At 35.4% G+C, this 19,722-nt stretch overlaps 1 protein-coding gene across 1 annotated transcript in view; it reads left to right on the top strand.

The window, feature by feature from the left end:
• Positions 1-12,681, top strand: part of LOC310650197 (histone deacetylase 9-like) — a gene marked incomplete at both ends in the record, with an annotated part of 188,845 nt that extends 176,164 nt beyond the window's left edge. Inside the window, one exon of the mRNA XM_083379028.1 lies at positions 12,642-12,681. Coding sequence (XP_083235154.1) covers positions 12,642-12,681 — 40 coding nt within the window. The remainder of the gene's footprint in view (positions 1-12,641) is intronic.
• Between the last annotated feature and the right edge of the window lie 7,041 nt (positions 12,682-19,722).

Below are 19,722 nucleotides of genomic sequence, written 5' to 3'. Positions count from 1 at the left end.
CTCTCTCTCTCTCTCTCTCTCTCTCTCTCTCTCTCTCTCTCTCTCTCTCTCTCTCTCTGTGTGTGTGTGTGTGTGTGTGTCTCTGTGTGTGTGTCTGAGTGTGTGTGTGTGTGTGTGTGTGTGTGTGAGAGAGAGAGAGAGAGAGAGAGAGAGAGATCACTGAGAAAAGTTTTACAATGTCTCTGTAAAAAAAAAGCCATTGTACACTTTTTACTTTTATTCAAGCCAAATGCTTTTGGCACTTTTGCAGAATAAGGAAAATCCAAATGGAATAGAATTGGACTGAATCCATTGAGTGAAAGAAAGGAGAAAAAGGAGTCAAAAATAACCAAACCCTTTACAAATGAATTGCTTTGAATGTTATGAAGAGAAGGTTGTGGATCTATTTAAAAAACATTTTGTGTAGCCCACCTAACAGAGTCCTAACAGATACAACTGTTATCTTTAATCCCCAAGGTCCAGCAGGTCTTTTGCCCATGTTCATCATGAACTTGCAACAATAGAATTTGCTTGTAAAGAACTGACTTGCCTAAGTCTAAGGATTTAAAATGAATTCCATAACAGATTCTGCTGGAAGTAAATTTGGATGTTTCATTCCCAGAAAGTTTATGCCAAAATGGATATTAGAAAAAATTAATTTCTGCAATTATCATCCTTCCCTGGAGGGCAGGGGGGGAAACGACTTACATCAGGCTGACAAGGATCTACATTTCAATGAGTTGTCAGAGGATTTCTTTCATGCTGATAGAAGAGAATAGTTGAACAGTTGGGTCCTTTTTTAAAAAAAATATTGAATTTTATAGCGTTAGGGATAAAATAGGATCGGCTTAGGGATTAGGGTTTATGGTGGGGTTGGGATCAGGATTGGAGTTGGGGTTGGGATTAGGACAGGGCTGGGATCAACATTAGGGTTGTCCCCCAATAACACTTTCATTCTTAGCATACAGGCTATTCTCTGGGTACATATGTTCAATTAACAGTAGTTAATATAGTAGTAGATAACTGTAGAGAATATAATAAATGATAATCAAAAACAGTATCAGTTAATCAATACCTGTCATTCTTCTTAATAATATACCGTATTTTCCGGCGTATAAGACGACTGGGCGTATAAGATGACCCCCTACATTTCCTGTTAAATTATAGGGTTTGGGCTATACTTGCCATATAAGACTACCCCTCTTCCAACACACACCAAATAAAAATTAAAAAACATCAGATTTGATTTTAATATGGTAATTTTAATTCAAATGCTTATGACATGCAGGCACTTAGTAGGAAAACTGTCACTTATAAACATAAGGCTGTTTGTCATCAAACATGTAAACATAAAACAGTGCAAGTGGATTAAACTTAATAATAATAATAATAATAATAATAATAATAATAATAATAATAATAATAATAAGTTGGAAGGGACCTTGGAGGTCATCTAGTCCAACCCCCTGCTAAGGCAGGAAACCCTATGCCATTTCAGACAAATGGCTGTCCAGTCTCTTCTTAAAAACTTCCAGTGTTGGAGCATTCACCACTTCTGGAGGCAGGTTGTTCCACTGGTTAGTTGTTCTAACTGTCAGGAAGTTTCTCCTTAGTTCTAGGTTGCTTCTCTCCTTGACTAGTTTCCATCCATTGCTTCTTGTCCTGCTTTCAGGTGCTTTGGAGAATAGCTTGGCTCCCTCTTCTTTGTGGCAGCCCCTGAGATATTGGAGCACTGCTATCATGTCACCCCTCACCCTTCTCTTCGTTAAACTACACATAACCAATTCCAGCAACCGTTTCCTATTTTCCTAATTCACTTTTTCACTTTTCCTAATTCACTCTAAAGCTTTCCCTGTGCAGAGCCTTAAGTAACACCAGCTGCCTGCAATTAGTGCAGGTTCTCATCCCACCAGTCTCAAGGTTGAGTCAGCCTTCCATCCTTCCGAGGTAGGTAAAATGAGGACTCAGATTGTTGGGAGCAATAAGCTGACTTTGTAATAATGCTGCTTGTGGGGGGTCGGGGTGAAAGCTCTAATAAGCAGGCATATACATAGAATGAAGGCTATTGCTAAGCACATTGATTTGTGCTTTAAATTGTAAGCCACCCTGAGTCTTCGGAGAAGGGTGGGATATAAATGGGATTTTAAAAAAAAGACCAAATGGGAAATCCGCTCCAGGTTTTCCAGCCAGCCCACCCAGTTCCTGAGTCAAATGTGTCCTTAGAGCTAAGCAGCTGCTCTGGCTACGGCATTCCCCACCTGCCTTTCAAGTTGCTCTTGCATTCCCCACCTGCCTACAGCTGCTCTTCAACTTTAGAAGGAAAGACGCTCAGACCCCAGCCTGTAAAAAATCACAGACTGCAGCTTCTACTCCAATTGGTCCCGCTTTCCCTGCGCAGACTAAATGGAAGATCCGCTCCAGGTTTTCCAGCCAGCCCTGTCCCTAAAGTTTCAGCACCCGGCGTATAAGACGACCCCTGACTTTTGAGAAGATTTTCATGGGTTAAAAAGTCGTCTTATACGCTGGAAACTACGGTATATTTAAAATAACATATCACATTCATTTCTCACTAGTTCGTTTTCCTAACCATTGCTAAAAATTATCCCATGTTCTATAATAAACTGAATCTTCTTTCTCTTTAATCTCTAACGTCAGTCTATCCATTTCTGCACATTCTAAGATTTTCTTAATTAAAACGTCTTCAGTTGATAAGTTTTCATTTTTCCAGTATTGGGCAAATGATATTATCGCTGCTGTCAGTACGTGCAATATTAAACATTCATTCTCCTTCTCATAATTAGATCCTAATATTCCTTAAATTCTGTCTTTTAGTCATCTTTCCCAACCATGTATGTATCTTAATCCAAAACTTTTTTGCTTTAGGGCATGTCCACGAACAGTTGGGTCCTTGATACTGTCTGAACTTGGTTGTTTCAGAGACTGTAATGCAATGCCCAGAAACTGTAGCATTCCTCTGCATACAACTCAAAGTATGGATCGGGTAGTAGATGACACCTTTGTCATAATAAAAAGGACCAACTAGAAAACACACACAAAACCATCAGCAACATCTTCAAAGAAATAAAATTCTATAGGATAGAAGAAAACAATAACACACTACCTTTCCTGATAGCTCACCACAGAGGCATTGACAGCAAATTAGAAACACAAATCTATCATAAAACTACCCACATCATCCAAGTGCTCCACTACAAGTGCTCCCCACTTAAGAACTTCCATTTCAACAACATTCAGTAGCTTTAACAGTAGACAATAAGATGGGAAGATGTTAGTTTGTTTAAGAATATTATCTAAACTATGAGTATAATTTAGACCATTCAGGAAGATTTTATATTGAAAATTTTGATTGGTACTTCTACTCACATGATTAGAATTCTATATTAGTGTTCTAGCCTTCACTGGAAAATAGTATAAGTATATTGCACATATGGAAATGTATATTTAAAGTACTAAATGTTTTCTTACACCTTTAATTAACTTGAAAGGATTACACTTATGCAAACACAATTCAGTAAAGTCTCTCTTAATTTTTAAATCACTCTTCTAGAAATCTCTTATAAGCTACATATATACATGTCATTTTATAGAACTATATAAATTTGGTTAAGTTTTCCCATTCCCTATATTCACAATGTAATCTGTGTCAGTATTTCTTAAAATGTGATCTGAAGAGCCAAGAGTGTCTCAAAAACAAAATTATTTGCCAGATATTGAAAATATTTGCAAAAATTTAAAACCATATCACTGTTCTCATTATTTATTTGATAAAAATATAGTGATTTTTATTAGTTATGTTAATAACTAATAATGTAATATTGTTATTTACATGATTCAATAAATATTCTAATGAATGCATCAAATTTAATATTTAATACAATAAATATCAATAAATATAACCCATAAAAACAAAAGCTCTTTTGGAGTGCTCAATTTTTAAAAATGGGAAGAAATCTTGAGAGCAAAAAGTTTAAGAAACACTGATCTACATGATACTGAATCTGGAATCTATAATAAATTTCTGACCATTGAGAATGCCACTATTAATAATGATATGTGTGAAGATGAATTGGAAATATTTACAAAAATCTTCACAGGGCAGACCATGGCAGATTGTATGTGTCTGCCTATCCCTTTCTCAACACCATAAATCATGCTTATTTAGCATTTCTTTGTTCATCCCACTTCAACAGAAAGAGTATATCCAAACAAATTATACATTAAGATTAATGCTAAACAGCATTCATACTAAAGCAGGATCAGATATTTACACAAATGGTATAAGGTGTTACTTATATCCTTTAAATAGAAGAATTTTTCTTGGAACAGAATTTACATGAGGAGGAGGAGAATTTTAACCCAGGTTGTAAGTAATCTTACAAGAAAAGAAGACAAAATTAGCAATTGCAAGTTTCTTTGCAATTCAGATTCAGACATGAAAAGTCTTTGTTTTTTAGAATGCAATGCCTACTATAATTTAGGCCTCCATAAATCTAATTTTTGTAGTGAAATAAAGCCAAATTTTGGAATAGCAAATATAAAATGTAATTAGCTTGGCATATCAAATTACAGGGTTTAAACTAATTAGTGGCTGACATATTTTGAGAGTGTCCTAATCAGCTATCCTTTCCACTTAACTTGATTTGCTAAGATCGTAAATAAGACTGCTACCTCCCTCAATCTATTAACAGAGTGGGCTTATTTGTTTGTTGTTGTTGTTGTTGTTGTGTGTGTGTGTGTGTGTGTGAGAGAGAGAGAGAGAGAGAGAAATATATTAAAGAATAACAAAAAGAAAAAGAATTACTATTTATATCTCTGTTTATCATGCATATATAGATGCATATTTTATATGAAATTTTACATAATATTTCAAGAAAGAATTACATTTCATTGACATTATCAATATGTAATTTACACCTATAGACAACTCATACACAAATTGCAAGTAATATCAGGTCTTGAATGCACCAGGTAATTGGGTTTACAGGTTCAGTTTCTTTCTGCTGCTGTAATTAGTGTGTGAGCTGGCATAAATATGTCGGTCAAGCTGGTAGAAATTCAAATGTGGTTATTTCATTTCCCCAGCTTATTTATTCATCATCTTTATGAAAACTGAGTGGGGGGATTACAGTTGAGAGGATACATTTGGTCAAATAACATGGCATTCAGAATATCAATAAATTCCTTACACTGGAGTAAAAGATGGATTCATCATGTTGAATTAATCAGCAGAAACAAAGTGGCCTGAGATTTGAATGATCTGTTGCTGTAGTCTGATGTCTGTTAAGCTTTATTTGTTAATAAATCCCATGAAACATAGAATTCTGTTATTTTAAGGTGACTGAATTTTTAAAGTAAAAACTGGGACATAAATTTGTATATGTTCACGTATTTACTAATGTTAGTACATAACTCAGTTTGCTGACAAATTCATTTTTCTTGAAGAAATTACAAAAGATATATTTGGACGGCTTCTCTATACTGAAGCACTTTCCAAAGATTACAAAAATTTCCTGTTCCATTTTTGTGCTCTCTAGTTGCATGGGAAATAATTTCTGGATCAACCCATCAAAGAAAGTTAAGAGATGCTCAAAAAGTAATAGATACCTTTTCCCATCAGGAAATGGGTAAATTTTATATTTTATCCTGAATTCCCATTCTACCAGAAAGTTGTTGTTCATTACTTCTATCACTTTCCATTCTTCATGACCTAATAGATATAATTCCCCAACATTGTCTGTCAGTAACCACTTCTTTAAGTTCTTGTAATTTCATGTGTGTGTCAGGGGGTGTAGTAACTTCCCCCTTGTCTTTTGACAGCTTTTTTTTCCTTTGATGTTTCCAAGCATCAAAGTTTCACCAACTCTTGCCAGAGTACTCTGGTTTTGCTTTGTCCAATACCAAGTGAGGTGGCCTCTTTGTAGTTCAAGGTATTCTCAATCATGTTCTCCAGCATTACTGTCAAAAGGCATATATTTTTTCCCTTATTCAGCATTACTGAATTTTCACACTCATATATTGTAACTAGGAAAATGATGGTTTTGCCAATAGTACTTTTATGGTTAGTACAATATTTCTACAATTATTCTTTTGTCTAAGGTTTGCCATTATCTTTCTATCAAGTTGCATGGCTACAGTTATTATCTTTGTGAAGATCTGAGTTGAGGAAAATTAGCATTGTTTGTTAATGTAATTTTTTTAAAGAAAAATATTGAGCAACAGATTGATTTTCCCTTTTTCTTTTTTGAACTATAACAAGAGATTCCTCAAGTTTGCTTTGCTTCCCAAGATAAACCCAGTCAGAACCACGGATGCTTGTTTAACTGATACCATTTCTATTAATATTGCTTCAAATTCTCTTCACTTGGTATTGAAGTGTTCATTGCTGAACTTCTTTTCCCTGCTGTTGGTCATGTAAAGGTCTCTTGCTGCTTACCTAAGTGAGGCTGCTGTTGATACTCCTGCTGCTATATAGCTGTCTGTTGATGAGTTTCCAGAAGTCAGAACATTTTCCTGGGTTTTATTGGACACAATTTAGATAGTGACAATGGTAATGGTGATGATGATACTGAGAATAACACTAGAGACTCTATTCCTACTTTGATGGTAAGCCCATCCATTACGCTGACTAGACCTGTTTGCAAATAAATATGAACAGAATTGTGCAATTCATGATGTTTGTCACAGCCACAACATAGCAACAAAGCCACAGCATCAGTCAGTTTATCTAGGGTTTTGGAGGTAAATCTCCCTGAAAGAAATATTAATGCTAGAAAAACTTCAGAAAACATTTAATACTTAAGATATTCCAGAAGAATGTGTTACATTCCAAAATGTTCTGAACTACAACTCCCAGCATCCTTTATTTTTATCATGTGGTCTGGGACTGCAGGAGATATTATTCAGCAACATCACAGTATCATAGAATCTTAAATCCATACAGTTGGAAGGGACCACTATGCCACAAGATCAAGTATTATAGTCCATGCAGAAATCCAGGTCAAAGTAACCTTGATTGACAATTGTTTAGGCTCTATGTATGCATACCCAATAACATTGGACAAATTTTTTTTGCTTCCTGAATACTTTTGTGTGTATTTAATATACTCTTGAATGCCATTCACAAAAATAACCTGTAATTTAACCTATCACATACCAATCAGTCAATCTACAAAAACTATCCATATGGTGTTCCAAGAACAACTTGTACCTGAACATCAGCAAGACAAAAGAGATGGTGCTAGACTTCTAGAGGGAAAAAAAGGAATCTGCCCCACTTTACATTGAGGGGGGCTGTGTGGAGAGAGTTTCCTTCTTTAAATTTCTGGGAGTCTACCTCTGTGAAGATCTTACCTGGAAAGTTAATACAACCCAGGTGGCCAGAAAGGCCCAACAGAGACTCCACTTCCTCAGGGTCTTGCGGAAGAACTGTGTAGAACAATGGCTAATGACCCTCTTTTACCGGTATACTATAGAGAGAGTCCTCTTGCACTGTATTGTGGTTTGGTATGCTGGCCTGACAGCCGCGGATAGGAAAGTATTACAGAGGGTGGTGAGCACAGCACAAGACATTGTGGGCTATCCCCTGACACCACTGGATGACATCTCCAGGGCTCACTGCCTTGGAAGAGTGAGGAAAATTCTCAGGGATGACTCACACCCTGGTCAGTATCTCTTTACTCTCCTACCATTGGGTAGGAGATACAGGAGTATAGCCAGCCGTACCAACAGGCTGAAGAACAGCTTTTATCCATGGGCTGTTAGGCTCTTGAACGGGAAATAATTTTATAATCATAATCGCTTTTGAAAAAAACTGTTCTCCGGTGTAATGAAGACTCTGCCACCCATCCGAATGATTGCTCCACTGTCAAGCTATCATTCTTGTCAGGAAAGTTTTCCTAACATAAAAAATACACTCCAACTAGACTCCATTAGTATGACTTATTCAAGTACCTGAAAAGTGCTGCAATATTTCTCTTTGTCTATCCTTCCCAAGACTAAATATACCCAGTTTCTTCTATATTTTGTTCGGTAATATCTCTGATCTTGAAGAGGCATATAATATAAATCAAAGGCTTGATAGGTGCTTGTTTAATTCTCTCCTCAGACTTCTAATAACAGAATAACAGAATTGGAAGACTTTTGCGATCTTCTAGTCCAGGGCTTTTCAACTTTTCCACCTATCGTACCACTTTTAGGATATGGCAACATCCGAGTACCACCAGTCGCCCAGCAAGGTGTCCAAAACTTGATGACAAAAAAAGAAAGAAAGAAAAAAGTGATGAAGTACAGGTAGTCCTCAACTTACAACAGTTCACTTAGTGACTGTTCGAAGTTACAATGGCACTGAAAAAAGTGCCCCCCCAAGCCACAGCTAAGCAAGACACCTGCCTGCCCACCTGGTGGTGCTCTTCCTCCTGTCCGAGGTTTTCATTGTTGTGAGCATTTCTGTTGAGGATTGGCAGCAGGGGTGGGGTGGGGGTGGGGTGTTTGGTTTTTATTCCCTCCCGTCTGCTGGGTGGTTGCAGCAGGTTTTGGTCACTTCAGATGACCCTGGGACACTGTGATCGTCATAAATATGAATCAGTTGCCAAGCATCTGAATGTAAATCACAAGACCCTGGAGATGCTGCAACATTTCAGCTGATTGGCACTTCTTCTGGGCTCAGAAGCGCCAGGATGAGCACCGAGCTCCGGCTGGAACCTGGCACTTCCTGGTGCTTCCATTGAGCCCTCACAGCCCTGCACCTCCAGCCATCTCTCACTCAGGCTTGTGCAGTGCTGCCACTGGTTCAGCTCATTCCCTCCCCCGCTACCACTTTTCTAGGATGGTCGTGTGCCAGGTGCCAATGTACCACAGGTGGTACCCGTACCACTGGTTGAAAAGCCCTATTCTAGTACAAGCCCCTGCTCAAACAGGAGAACCTATAACATTCCAGACAAGTGGCTGTCCAATCTCTTCTTAAAAACCTCCACAACTTCTGAAGGCATGCCATTCCACTGGTTGTTTTCACTGATAGGAAATTTCTCCTTAGTTCCAGGTTGCTTCTCTCGTTGTTTCCATCCATTGCTTCTTGGCTTGCCTTCTGGTCCTTTGGAAAGTAGAGTTTTATTAATAGGGCTTTATTTATAAAATAGGAAAATAAGAAAATAGGCCTTATTTATAAAATAGGGACTTCCCCATCCGTTTTTCATCCAACCCAGTTGAGACTTTGGGGAATATGATAAATTCAAATTTTTATGTTAGGGCTATCTATAATTCTTCAGGGCTTTACCATTTTTTGACCAAGTGGAAATGTTCAAAGTGACTTAAGGCAGGGGTCCCCAAACCCTGGTCCATGGACTAGTACCAGGCCATGGCATGCCAGCAACCAGTCCGCACAAACAAGCAAAGCCCCATCTGTGGGATACACACAAAACTATGCACTCTCCACTCCGTGGAAAAACCTTTCTCCATGGAACTGGTCCCTGGTGCCCAAAAGGTTGGGGACCTTTGACTTAAGGGGGAAAAACAACTGATAGATGGATATTAATTGCATTCTCTGTTTCTAAGTAATTACATTAAACCTAAATTTAATCTGGATCCCATTCTCCCATATACTTCCTTAAAATTTATAACTTCAAATGTGTCTTTAAAAACATAATTGCTACTTCTTATGTAAAACATTATGAATCTTTTAGTTAGATGAACTGCTCTGTGCAAAAGAAAGTCAGGAAGTTGACTTCTACATCCCAGTTGGATGCGCCTAGCTTGGATACAGTCCAGTATTTTTACTGTTATTCACCAGCATACTCTCACAGCAAATACAAACAGTCATAGCTGGAAAGTAGGCCCAGGTTTCTAACTGTTATATAAAATCAGATCTTAGTGTGTATAGTGTGTGTGTGTGTGTGTGTGTGTGTGTGTGTGTGAGAGAGAGAGAGAGAGAGAGAGAGAGAGAGAGAGAGAGAGAGAGAGAGAGAGAGAGAGAGAGAGAGAGAGAGAGATTGAAAGACAGATTGAAAGAGAGAATGTTTGAGTGCCAGTGTGTATATGAGAAAGGAAGAGTTTTTGTAAGTACTTGTCAGTTACATACTTGCTCAGAGTAAGATGAGTCATTTCCAGCTTAGAATTTGAATAACACTGTTATTTCCTTGGCCAACTAATTTCTGACTCATTTACCACCAAAAGAAAAATGAGAAAACAGTCATGGCCGAGCATCATGCTTAAGGTTTTCCTTCCCTTGTTTCCGCCCCCATTCTCTTGCTAAAATAATGTTATCATGTGAAGAATCTTAGGCCCAATACTCTTCAATATTTTCATGAATTATTTTATAGAAGGGGAACTCATCAAATTTGCAAATTACACTAAGCTGGCAGGAGTAGCCAACATCCCAGAAGACAAGCTCAGGATCCAAAGAGATCTTGTCAGACTTAACAATGGGCTTCAATAACATGAAATTCAATGTGGAGAATAGCAACGCTTTACATCTAGGCAAGAAAAAACAACAGTACAAATATGATTAGGTGATCTGGCTCAAAAACAGTAACTGGAGAAGGACCTTGGAATCCTAGTGGATGATCACTTAAATATGAGCCAGCAGTGTTCAGCAGCAGCCAAAAAAGCTAATATAATCCTTGGCTGTATAAACAGAGGCAAGGAATCAAAATCACATGAAGTATTAGTACCGCTTTATAAAGCCATAGTAAGGCCACACCTGGAATACTGCATCCAGTTTGGGTCACATTACAAAAAAGATGTTGAGGCTTTGAAAGAAGTGCAAAGAAGAGTGACTAAATTGATTAAAGGCCTGGAGATTAAAATATATGAAGAATGGTTGCAGAATGAAGCCTCCCTACACAGATGCGGATTATCCTATAATACTGTTACTTTCTTGAGAGCTTGTTGAAGTTGGCAGTTAAGCAAATATGTTTAAGAATATGTTCAAATGAACCTCAATTAGAATTTGAGTGGATATTCCAGGTGTCAAAATCACAAGCTAGTTCTCAATAAAATATAAAAATAAATACAGCTTTCTAAAACAAATGTGCTAAGTTGAGGTAAGTTATGTGCTTTTCTCCCCACACAAAAATCAAAAGGCTAACAAAAACTATATTATACAGTATTTCATATTATTCAGATATTTTAATGTTATAATTTTATTTTCTGGCAAAGTAAATCAGATAAGATAGATTTTGACTATGTATTTAGCTTTATTAATTGAGTTGTTTGTATGTAATTAAAAGTACTGTAAGCTTTCTTGTGTTTGTTAGCTATCCGGCATGCATTCATGGATATATATGCCCTTCTGCTTAACCAAATCTATTACTTTTTTCCTTGTGTGACTTTCTCAGTATTACTGTACATCACTACCTCCTCATGTGCAATAAAAAGTTGACATACCATGTCACAATTTTTTAAAATAAAATTAATAATTTTCTTTTCTTAATGTACTAACTCATAGAATTTAGAGCAAGCTCTAAGAACTTTAAATGTCAATGCTTTTTTTCATATTAGTAGCAATTTCCAATATTAGTAGAGTCCTATGTGAATGACCTGAATCACATTTTAACTGCAAATATTCTTAAGAGATTAGTCAGTACAATTATGTTCTTTATTCTACTAATATTGAATGTTTACATATGTGCACACACATGCATGCATACACAAACACAGAGACTCCCCTGGCTAATATTTAACCTATTAATGCCTTTTTTATCCTACAACTAATTTCACTGATGAAAATATCTTAAACCATCAAAAATGAAGTGAACATATATGCATATGTATACATGCACTTTTGTTGAAAATTTTGGAAATCAATATAGGATTAGAGATCTTCTAATCTTGATGAAAATTTTAAAAATGTCTAAATCTTTACTCTTCCAAGGCATTGGTATGTGGAAGGGGTATCCATAGGTTATGGTCCAAAAAGTTGAGATAATAGCCAAACCTCTGTTGCACATTAAAAAACAGGTGGACTTTTAATCAAGCTTGGATAGCTGCGTGTGGATATCCCTGAATTAGGTCTATAATTTTATCTTCTTTTTTTAACAAAAGCTAATTTAGTTTTGTTTACTAACTGTCTTTCAGGTGATTTCTCATAAAGGCAGTATGGACAATCATATTATTTATTATTATTAGATACCCACTTCATGGCAGTAGTCTGCTAAACAAATTCAGAATTGGAGTGCAGAAGTTTTAGACAGGCAAGTTGCCAACAAAATCTTAAGAGCAAAGCAGTGCAACTGTTTTAAATTCCTTGCATGTTACCTGATTTTGAAGAGGGTATTCCACTGTTAAACTGGATAAATTGAATCCATAAATATTTCTTTTGAGCAGAGAAGGGGGCTTGCACCTTTCTCCCCATTTAACAATTTGATTTTGCTGACACAAAGCATGTGCATTTCTAAACTTAACATTATAAAATATTCTGACAATTTTAATATAAACAGGAACCTTTTGCAGTGATTGCTTGGATCGAAAATGTTTTTCCACTTGACATTTGTTTATACATCCAAGGAAAGAAACTTTATTTATGGCTAGCTGAAGAACACAAATAAACATGGGGGAGAGCTGAAAAATCAGCTTTGATTATGCATGAAAATCTACAATGTCATTGTGTACTCTGGTTCCATATTCTGATTGCCTGTTTATTTTTCTAGAGCTGCTGGCGAGCCTATGGAAGAAGAGTCAGCCTTGTGAAGTGCCAAGTCCTCCCCTGACATTTCCTGTGTGTGACATCATTGTGTATTCCCCCCCCCCCAAAAAAGCACCCTTAGACATGTCTTGTCTGCTGCTTGGGTGGCAGAGATCAGTTGGAACATAAACATTGGGCACAGAATTCTGAACAGCAGCTTCACTTGTTCGTGGGAGAGACTTAAAAGAGCCTAAGACTCCTTCACTGTAACCACTAAAATTCTAACAGTAGAGTGAACCAGACTTGGAAGAAAAGGCAGAATCTTGTGCCGATTTTTATATGCTCTCTGATCCAATCCCCAAATTCAGTGGTAGAATAGAAACATTAAAGTCATTCTGCATTTTTGTCTACGATTGTCTATGAAAATCAAAACAGCCTGTGAAGCCGCTAGGGGAAAAAACTAGGCAGAATCACAAATCTCCCTCCTGCTTCTGACATGTTAAAATAATTTTACAGGGACTTTTCCCCTCTCTGATTAGTTGAAATGGTTCATATGATTGATTGGATATAATGAAATTACGAATTGTTCTTCTGTAGTGCCACTTTAAAGGTGCTGAACCAATTTCATGAGAGAAGCACTAATTTCCAAAGGGAAACTGGGTAGCAAAGGAGGCCCATTCTGCTCTTTTTCAGCTGTCCCAAATGCAAGTATGTTAAATGGGTTTCTTCTTTAGCTTTCTGTTATTGATGGTGGTAGTGTTTATATTTCTGTTGTTAATGATAATAGAAGCCCATGAAGAAAATATGCTTGCCAAGGAGAAACTGATGCTTTGTCTTTGGCATAATGTTGCACAGATTACAGATGGCATTAGCAAAGTGTACAATTGATTGTAAATTGATTTAAACTGATTTCAAAACTGATTCAGCTTTCAGAAATCAACAGTTTTTCCCTCTGACTTAATCTTGTTTCAGACCAATCCTGTGCTACACTTTTAAGAAAGATAAGCAAAAGGGACCTTCCTGAGGTTTGCTGGAAAAATCTAGTACTTTTGCAGATTATTTTTTCTTTTGGAGTTGGCATGTCAGTTGTTCTCTTCCACTGAATCCCATTGAAGCTTGGAACTCGGTAGCAAGTTTCCAAGAGGTATCTCCTGTTATTTATTTTCTTCTCTGATGAATAGCAAGATTATGCCACAAGTCCATGTGGATTCATGAGTGTTACTGAAGAGCTGTGCCTTTTGCTGATAATGAATGCTTAAACTTTTACACATGTTGCCTTATTGTCACAGAAAAGGAAGGGGTCTGGAGTATTCTTTGGGGGTTTGCAAATAGTGGTAGAAAAGTTATCTCACTAAAATCTTTCTCTCAGACCCACATAAATGCACACATACACATAGACATACACATGTGTATATAGAAATCTATACATACAAGAAAATTGTGTATTATTTTCTGATCACCATTCTATTCTACACTATCTGATACCTGACATTCCTTTGATCGGCAAGCAAAATATTCTTTTATACATTTTCCAAGCTCAAAGAAGATATTAAAGCCATAAGTGAACACAGATTTTTATTCAAAAATCTGAAAGAGACTTTAATTAAAACAAGATTCAGGGAAAGCCAGAATATGAAAGATATAAAACAGTATGGCTTCAATTATAGCAGATGCAAACCTGTAAATCAAAGATGAAAGATTTCACTCAAATAGAATTATAAAATTTTCTTTTGTTATACAGATGGATTGCATTCCCCCCGTGTGTTTTAGTTTGTTTACAATTAATATTTTAATGTGAAAAGCTTTTTACTATTCATATGGAAATTGTCTGTTATAATTTGGAAATCTGAGTAATGTTTCAAGTAGGAAGCTGCAGGAGAAATTCACTAGATTGATTATCAAATTATATTTTGCTATGGAAGTGTTACATGAGATGGACACCTACTATTAATTATTGAAAAGATAATTTATTACTCAGTTCCTGTTTTCATGATTAATGATATTCTGAAGACATTAAACTGTCCAAGTATGAATACTGAATTTTGTCCTTGGATGAAAATAAGATTACATATTTATTTATTTTATTTTATTAAATTTATATACCGCCCTATTCCCGTAGGACTCATGTGGAAAGTGTGCCTATCTAATAGTTATCCCATTAATTATGCTTCATGAAAAATTTTTAAAGTTGTTTATTATGTCACTTTTATGAGTTTTCATGTCATATTTTAAATGGGAGTACTAGAAATGACCCACTTTCTAATATTAACATTGTGTTTCAATTTGAAGACTGTGTAAAAAATTAACAAATAGAAAAAAGAATGAGCAATCAAGATTTGATTGATTTCTTTCTGAATTTATAATGAGAAAAAAACCCATCACATTTAAACTGAATATAGATAGTTTCCAAAATCTGAACCTGAAAGTTTGCACAGCATTATTTGGAATTATACCCTATTAGGCTCAATAGATATTCCTTTTGAACAAACATGCATTCTGGTTCAAAATTAAATTTATCTTTTAATTTACTGAAATATTTTTGATACAACCTTATTTTCTGATGTAAACTCAGCAATACCAATTATCTATCAAGAAGAACAGATAGTTTTGTGAATAACTAGATATATATGATACAATAGCTGATAATGTATTTCAACTAATTTCACATGGTCTCTTTTCATTTCATAGAGCTTATCTATATCACCTTATAGTAACTAAAGAATTTCTTGGGAGCAAAAAAGACACTCACATAAAAATGTTGTGTTTCTTTTTTGCCAGTTAAACTCTCTTAATAAATTTAGTACCTTTAAAGTTTGAGACAGGGATAAATAATTAAGAGTACACTCTGTTTGTGTGTGCGTGTGTGTGTGTGTGTGTGTGTGTGTGTGTCTGTTTGTGTGTGTGTGTGTGTGTGTGTGTGTGTGTGTGAGAGAGAGAGAGAGAGAGAGAGAGAGAGAGAGAGAGAGAGAGAGGGAGAGAGAGAGAGAGAGAGAGATATTCCAAGTTAATGCATTTGACACAGACAAAGATTACAATGACAATAATTGCCATAAATTATTGTATGGATTTCCTTTGAGCAGAATGGGGATCCAAAATCCCCAAAATGATGGAAAAATGGTTTAATTTATTTTTAATTAGACCATTTAATTATAGTTGGTAAAACTATTCTCCATATATTAATTATTTTAGTCATAACTGCTGGATAAGTTAAATGGCATATCCCAAGCTTTTGAATATTCCCTACAATGGTGGCCATACAAAGTTGGGGACTGTTAAGTACATCCATATGTTTTTCATTATTTTTCCCATAAATCGTGCAAGAATTAAAATGTTTAGAACTCTAAATTACAAATAAGATTAATCTGCCTGTAAATATAAAATTTGAGTGGGGGAGCCTACAATAGAATTATGACGGAGAAAAAAGATCAACACCACCACCCCTGCTATTATTATTTGTCCTTCACATCTTTGTATTATGTGGAAGACTTGTGGGATAGGAAGGAAATACTAGTCTAGGAGAAGAGACATTTAGCACACAATGGTTTGTTACAGTAGTTTAGAACAATAATCATTCAGTTTCAAAAGTAACTTATCATTGTGACCTGAGACATGTTCAGAGTTCCTAAAGGAACTAAGTCAAACCACTTTCACTGTGCTCTGCCCACTATATGACATTCTTATCACTTCACAGGTACCAATTCATTGACACATTCAGGTAATGTAATATAATGAAGAGAATTAAGTAAGTCTTTGTTCTTTGTTCATGTGAACACAGAAATGAAATATAATCACATCTTAGGCAGGAAAGGAAAACTTATGCAGTAATCAGACAAAAATTTTCCACCATTGCCATCATCCACTATCACCAGAATTAGATGAATTCCTGTTGATTTCATACAAGCACAATTCTATATCCAGTTAATCTACATTGATTTGTTACCTTTTTAAATAAGTGCAGAAGCATATGCACATTTATATATCGTAAATGCATTTCATCATTTCAAAGTAGGCATTTCTAAATACAGATTGGCTAATATTAGATAACATAATTTTAATCTGAAAACTGCTTCATAATACGACAGTGTAAAATTTGAAACATAAATAAAAAATGCAGAAATGCAAAATATGTATAATTAAATACAAAACCAATAAATCCTTCATGATAAGTAGGCTTGTGGAGCCACATCTTTTAAATGAGAGGAAATTATATCAAAGTTTTTCTATAAATTTAGTGGCAGAAAAGTCTTAACAGAATAATGTTTCATATCTTAATACATAGATAGAACTTCGTTTAACTTACCAAATTCTTTAAAATGTCAATAACACAATCTTGGCAGAATGAATTCCAAATTTAACAAATATTGTTAACAATGGAGATCAACAAGGTTTTTGAAGTGGTGTGAAGTGGGGTGGAAGGGATACATGAGTTTCTTTGTTACTTGATTGTTTTCAAACACGTTTGATTTGCACTTTTGAAAATACCCATCCACCCAAAACCAAGCAAAACTAGGATAAGATGGCAGAGCACAAGCAGTTCCAAATTTGTGTCAGTTCTGAAAATAAAGTTAGCACTTATTCCAGACATTAGAAAGCAAGATTGAAATTGAATACTTTGAAGAGCCTCCTAAAGGTTTGGTTTCTATTTTAAAATAAATGTTCTTCATCTAAAATCAGTCAATGTACTTTTTCCCAGCAGTTTGACTGATTTTGGAACGCAGATGCCTTCATTAAAATCCTTCTGCATAACAATATCCCTCCTGGCCACAAACTGAAATTAAAACGTCAGGAAATCCAAATAACTGATCTTGCAAATAGAATCTGTTTAAACCATCAAACACAGTTTTAATGCTTTATGAGCTGTAATGGCTAAGAATCTCTAAAATGAAAGAAATGGTCTTAAAAGTTGGAACTCTGGAAAATTCCAGATTTTTACTAAATTTAATGTAATAAAAACTCATCTATCACTGACCACCTTTCCACTGACTTTCATTAACTTGCTAAGTTTAAAAAAAAAGATATCTTTGTTTTTGTTGCAATTCTATCTGTTTCAATACTGTTTTAAAATATAATGCCACATAACAAGAAAAAATCCATATATTGTGTAAATTACAATAACATTTCTACTTGAAAGAGATCACACTCTACTTCATAATTAATTTTTATCCCTTTCAGGAATAATCTTTAAATAATTCCCATAGAGTTGATTATTCATAAAATAGTAGGAAGATATTTCAGCCTCTATTTCTCTTCAAAGAAAAGCTGTCATCCGTGTTAATGGAAATTTTTCTTCAAAGACCACTACTCCTGCCTTGGTTAGAGTCAACTACAGCTATGATGTTGACAGTAAAATCAGGATTCAATGTCTCCATATTTTATTGTCTAATTGGTTGGAATCTTTCAGTGCCAGTAGAAACATTCTGATCATATAAGTCAAGGATCATGCAAAAGAATCAGGTTGATACTGACCAAGGACTATAAGAAGCTTTGTTCTGCATTTAGGTTCTTCCAAAATCTTGAGAATACAGGGTTGCAGTTCAAGAACATCTGGAAGATACCAGATCAGGATAGGGTGTATGATATTGATATGAAGAAGAAGATTCATGATAAGTACTGAATGCATCCAGAAAATAATTAAAGTGTTCATAAACTTTTTACATTAGAAGTATATAAGGTCTGGAATTGCTTGAAGTTGCCTTCAAACAGTTTTTTAAAAGTTCCTTTGGTCTTGTGTTTTCTATAATTATTTGGCTCTGCTCTCATTCTTGTGTGCAGTAAAAAGCCTGTTTGAAATAAGATCAGTGTGTGTGTGTGTGTGTGTGTGTGTGTGTATTGAAATAGAAGTTTCGGAAGTAGTATCTGAACATGCCACCCTCGTTGAATCAAAGGAATTTAGCTATTAAAACATGAAGACACTAAGCACCAAAGTGCTAGAGTGCACTGAAAAAAGAATAAGCCACAAGCATTAATATGAAAATAACGACACATGTCATCCTGAAACCACAGAACAATTCAGAGTAACTTCAAGCACCGATTCTATGCTTAACTTTGTTCATTTGCCAGTGTGTTAAGTTTCCAAGTGTATTTTTTTCTTCATTTAAAAAAAGGGGACACATCACAGATCATCTTGCACGCAATACACTGAATTTGCAAATATCTGGTGAGGAAGTACAAAAATTTGTTAAAGCTAACTCCCTAATCTGGCAGTTATTACTAATTGTAACTGTATGCAGTTACTCAATAGAGAACAAAAAATATTATTTCAATGACAAGAAAGCATTCTACAGAACAGGAGAACTACCATCATTGAGACATCTCAAATAGAACTGTGTATCCCACCTTCTAAAAAAATCTCACAAAATTTCAAAAACCTATGAGATCTGATCAAATTTATAGAAAATCTTACATTTCATGCATGGCACAAAATCTTTCTGAATACATAAATTTCTCATGAGTCCTTAAGGTAAGAATGGTCATAAAAATCACATTAAGTTTTAGCAGTTTAAATACATATGTATGTCTATGTGTATGTTTACTTTCTAGAGACTACAGACAGAAACTTAATAATTTCACAATGTTTGGAAGATTGTATTTTATTTTTATTAATGAGGGTGTATTTGGGGCTAGAGAGTGGATAAGACCAAGCAAGAAGTGAAGAACACAAAGCCCAGTAAAACAAGGCCTCTGCAAACTATGAAACTAAATTAAATGAATCGCTGGAATTTCACATCATCATTACTTAGATTTATTTATTTTTGTTCTTTGTCTTAAGAAGGAAAATAATGCCATCATGCTCCAATAGAGCAGGGAGGGAAATGTGTGGGCATTCAAATGTTGCTGGTCTATTATTTCCATCATCCCTCACCACTTACCATGAGGAACTTCCACAACAGTTAGAAGCCATTCTTGCACAGAAGATCAACAGCAAATTAGGTTTGTTAAATTTCTCACCACTGATTGGTTATTATTTTACTATGCTAGATATTGCCAAATATTACATAAAGCTAAGGATGCCATTGTGTAAATGGTAGTTACTTTCTTTTTAATCTGTATACCATCAGCTAAGAGCAAGGATCAGAGTGAAAATGCCTTTCTCTCAGCTCTGCAGG

The sequence above is a fragment of the Vipera ursinii genome (assembly GCF_947247035.1).
Source record: "Vipera ursinii genome assembly, chromosome: Z".
NCBI lineage: Eukaryota > Metazoa > Chordata > Lepidosauria > Squamata > Viperidae > Vipera > Vipera ursinii.
This window is presented reverse-complemented; position numbering and strand designations above follow the sequence as displayed.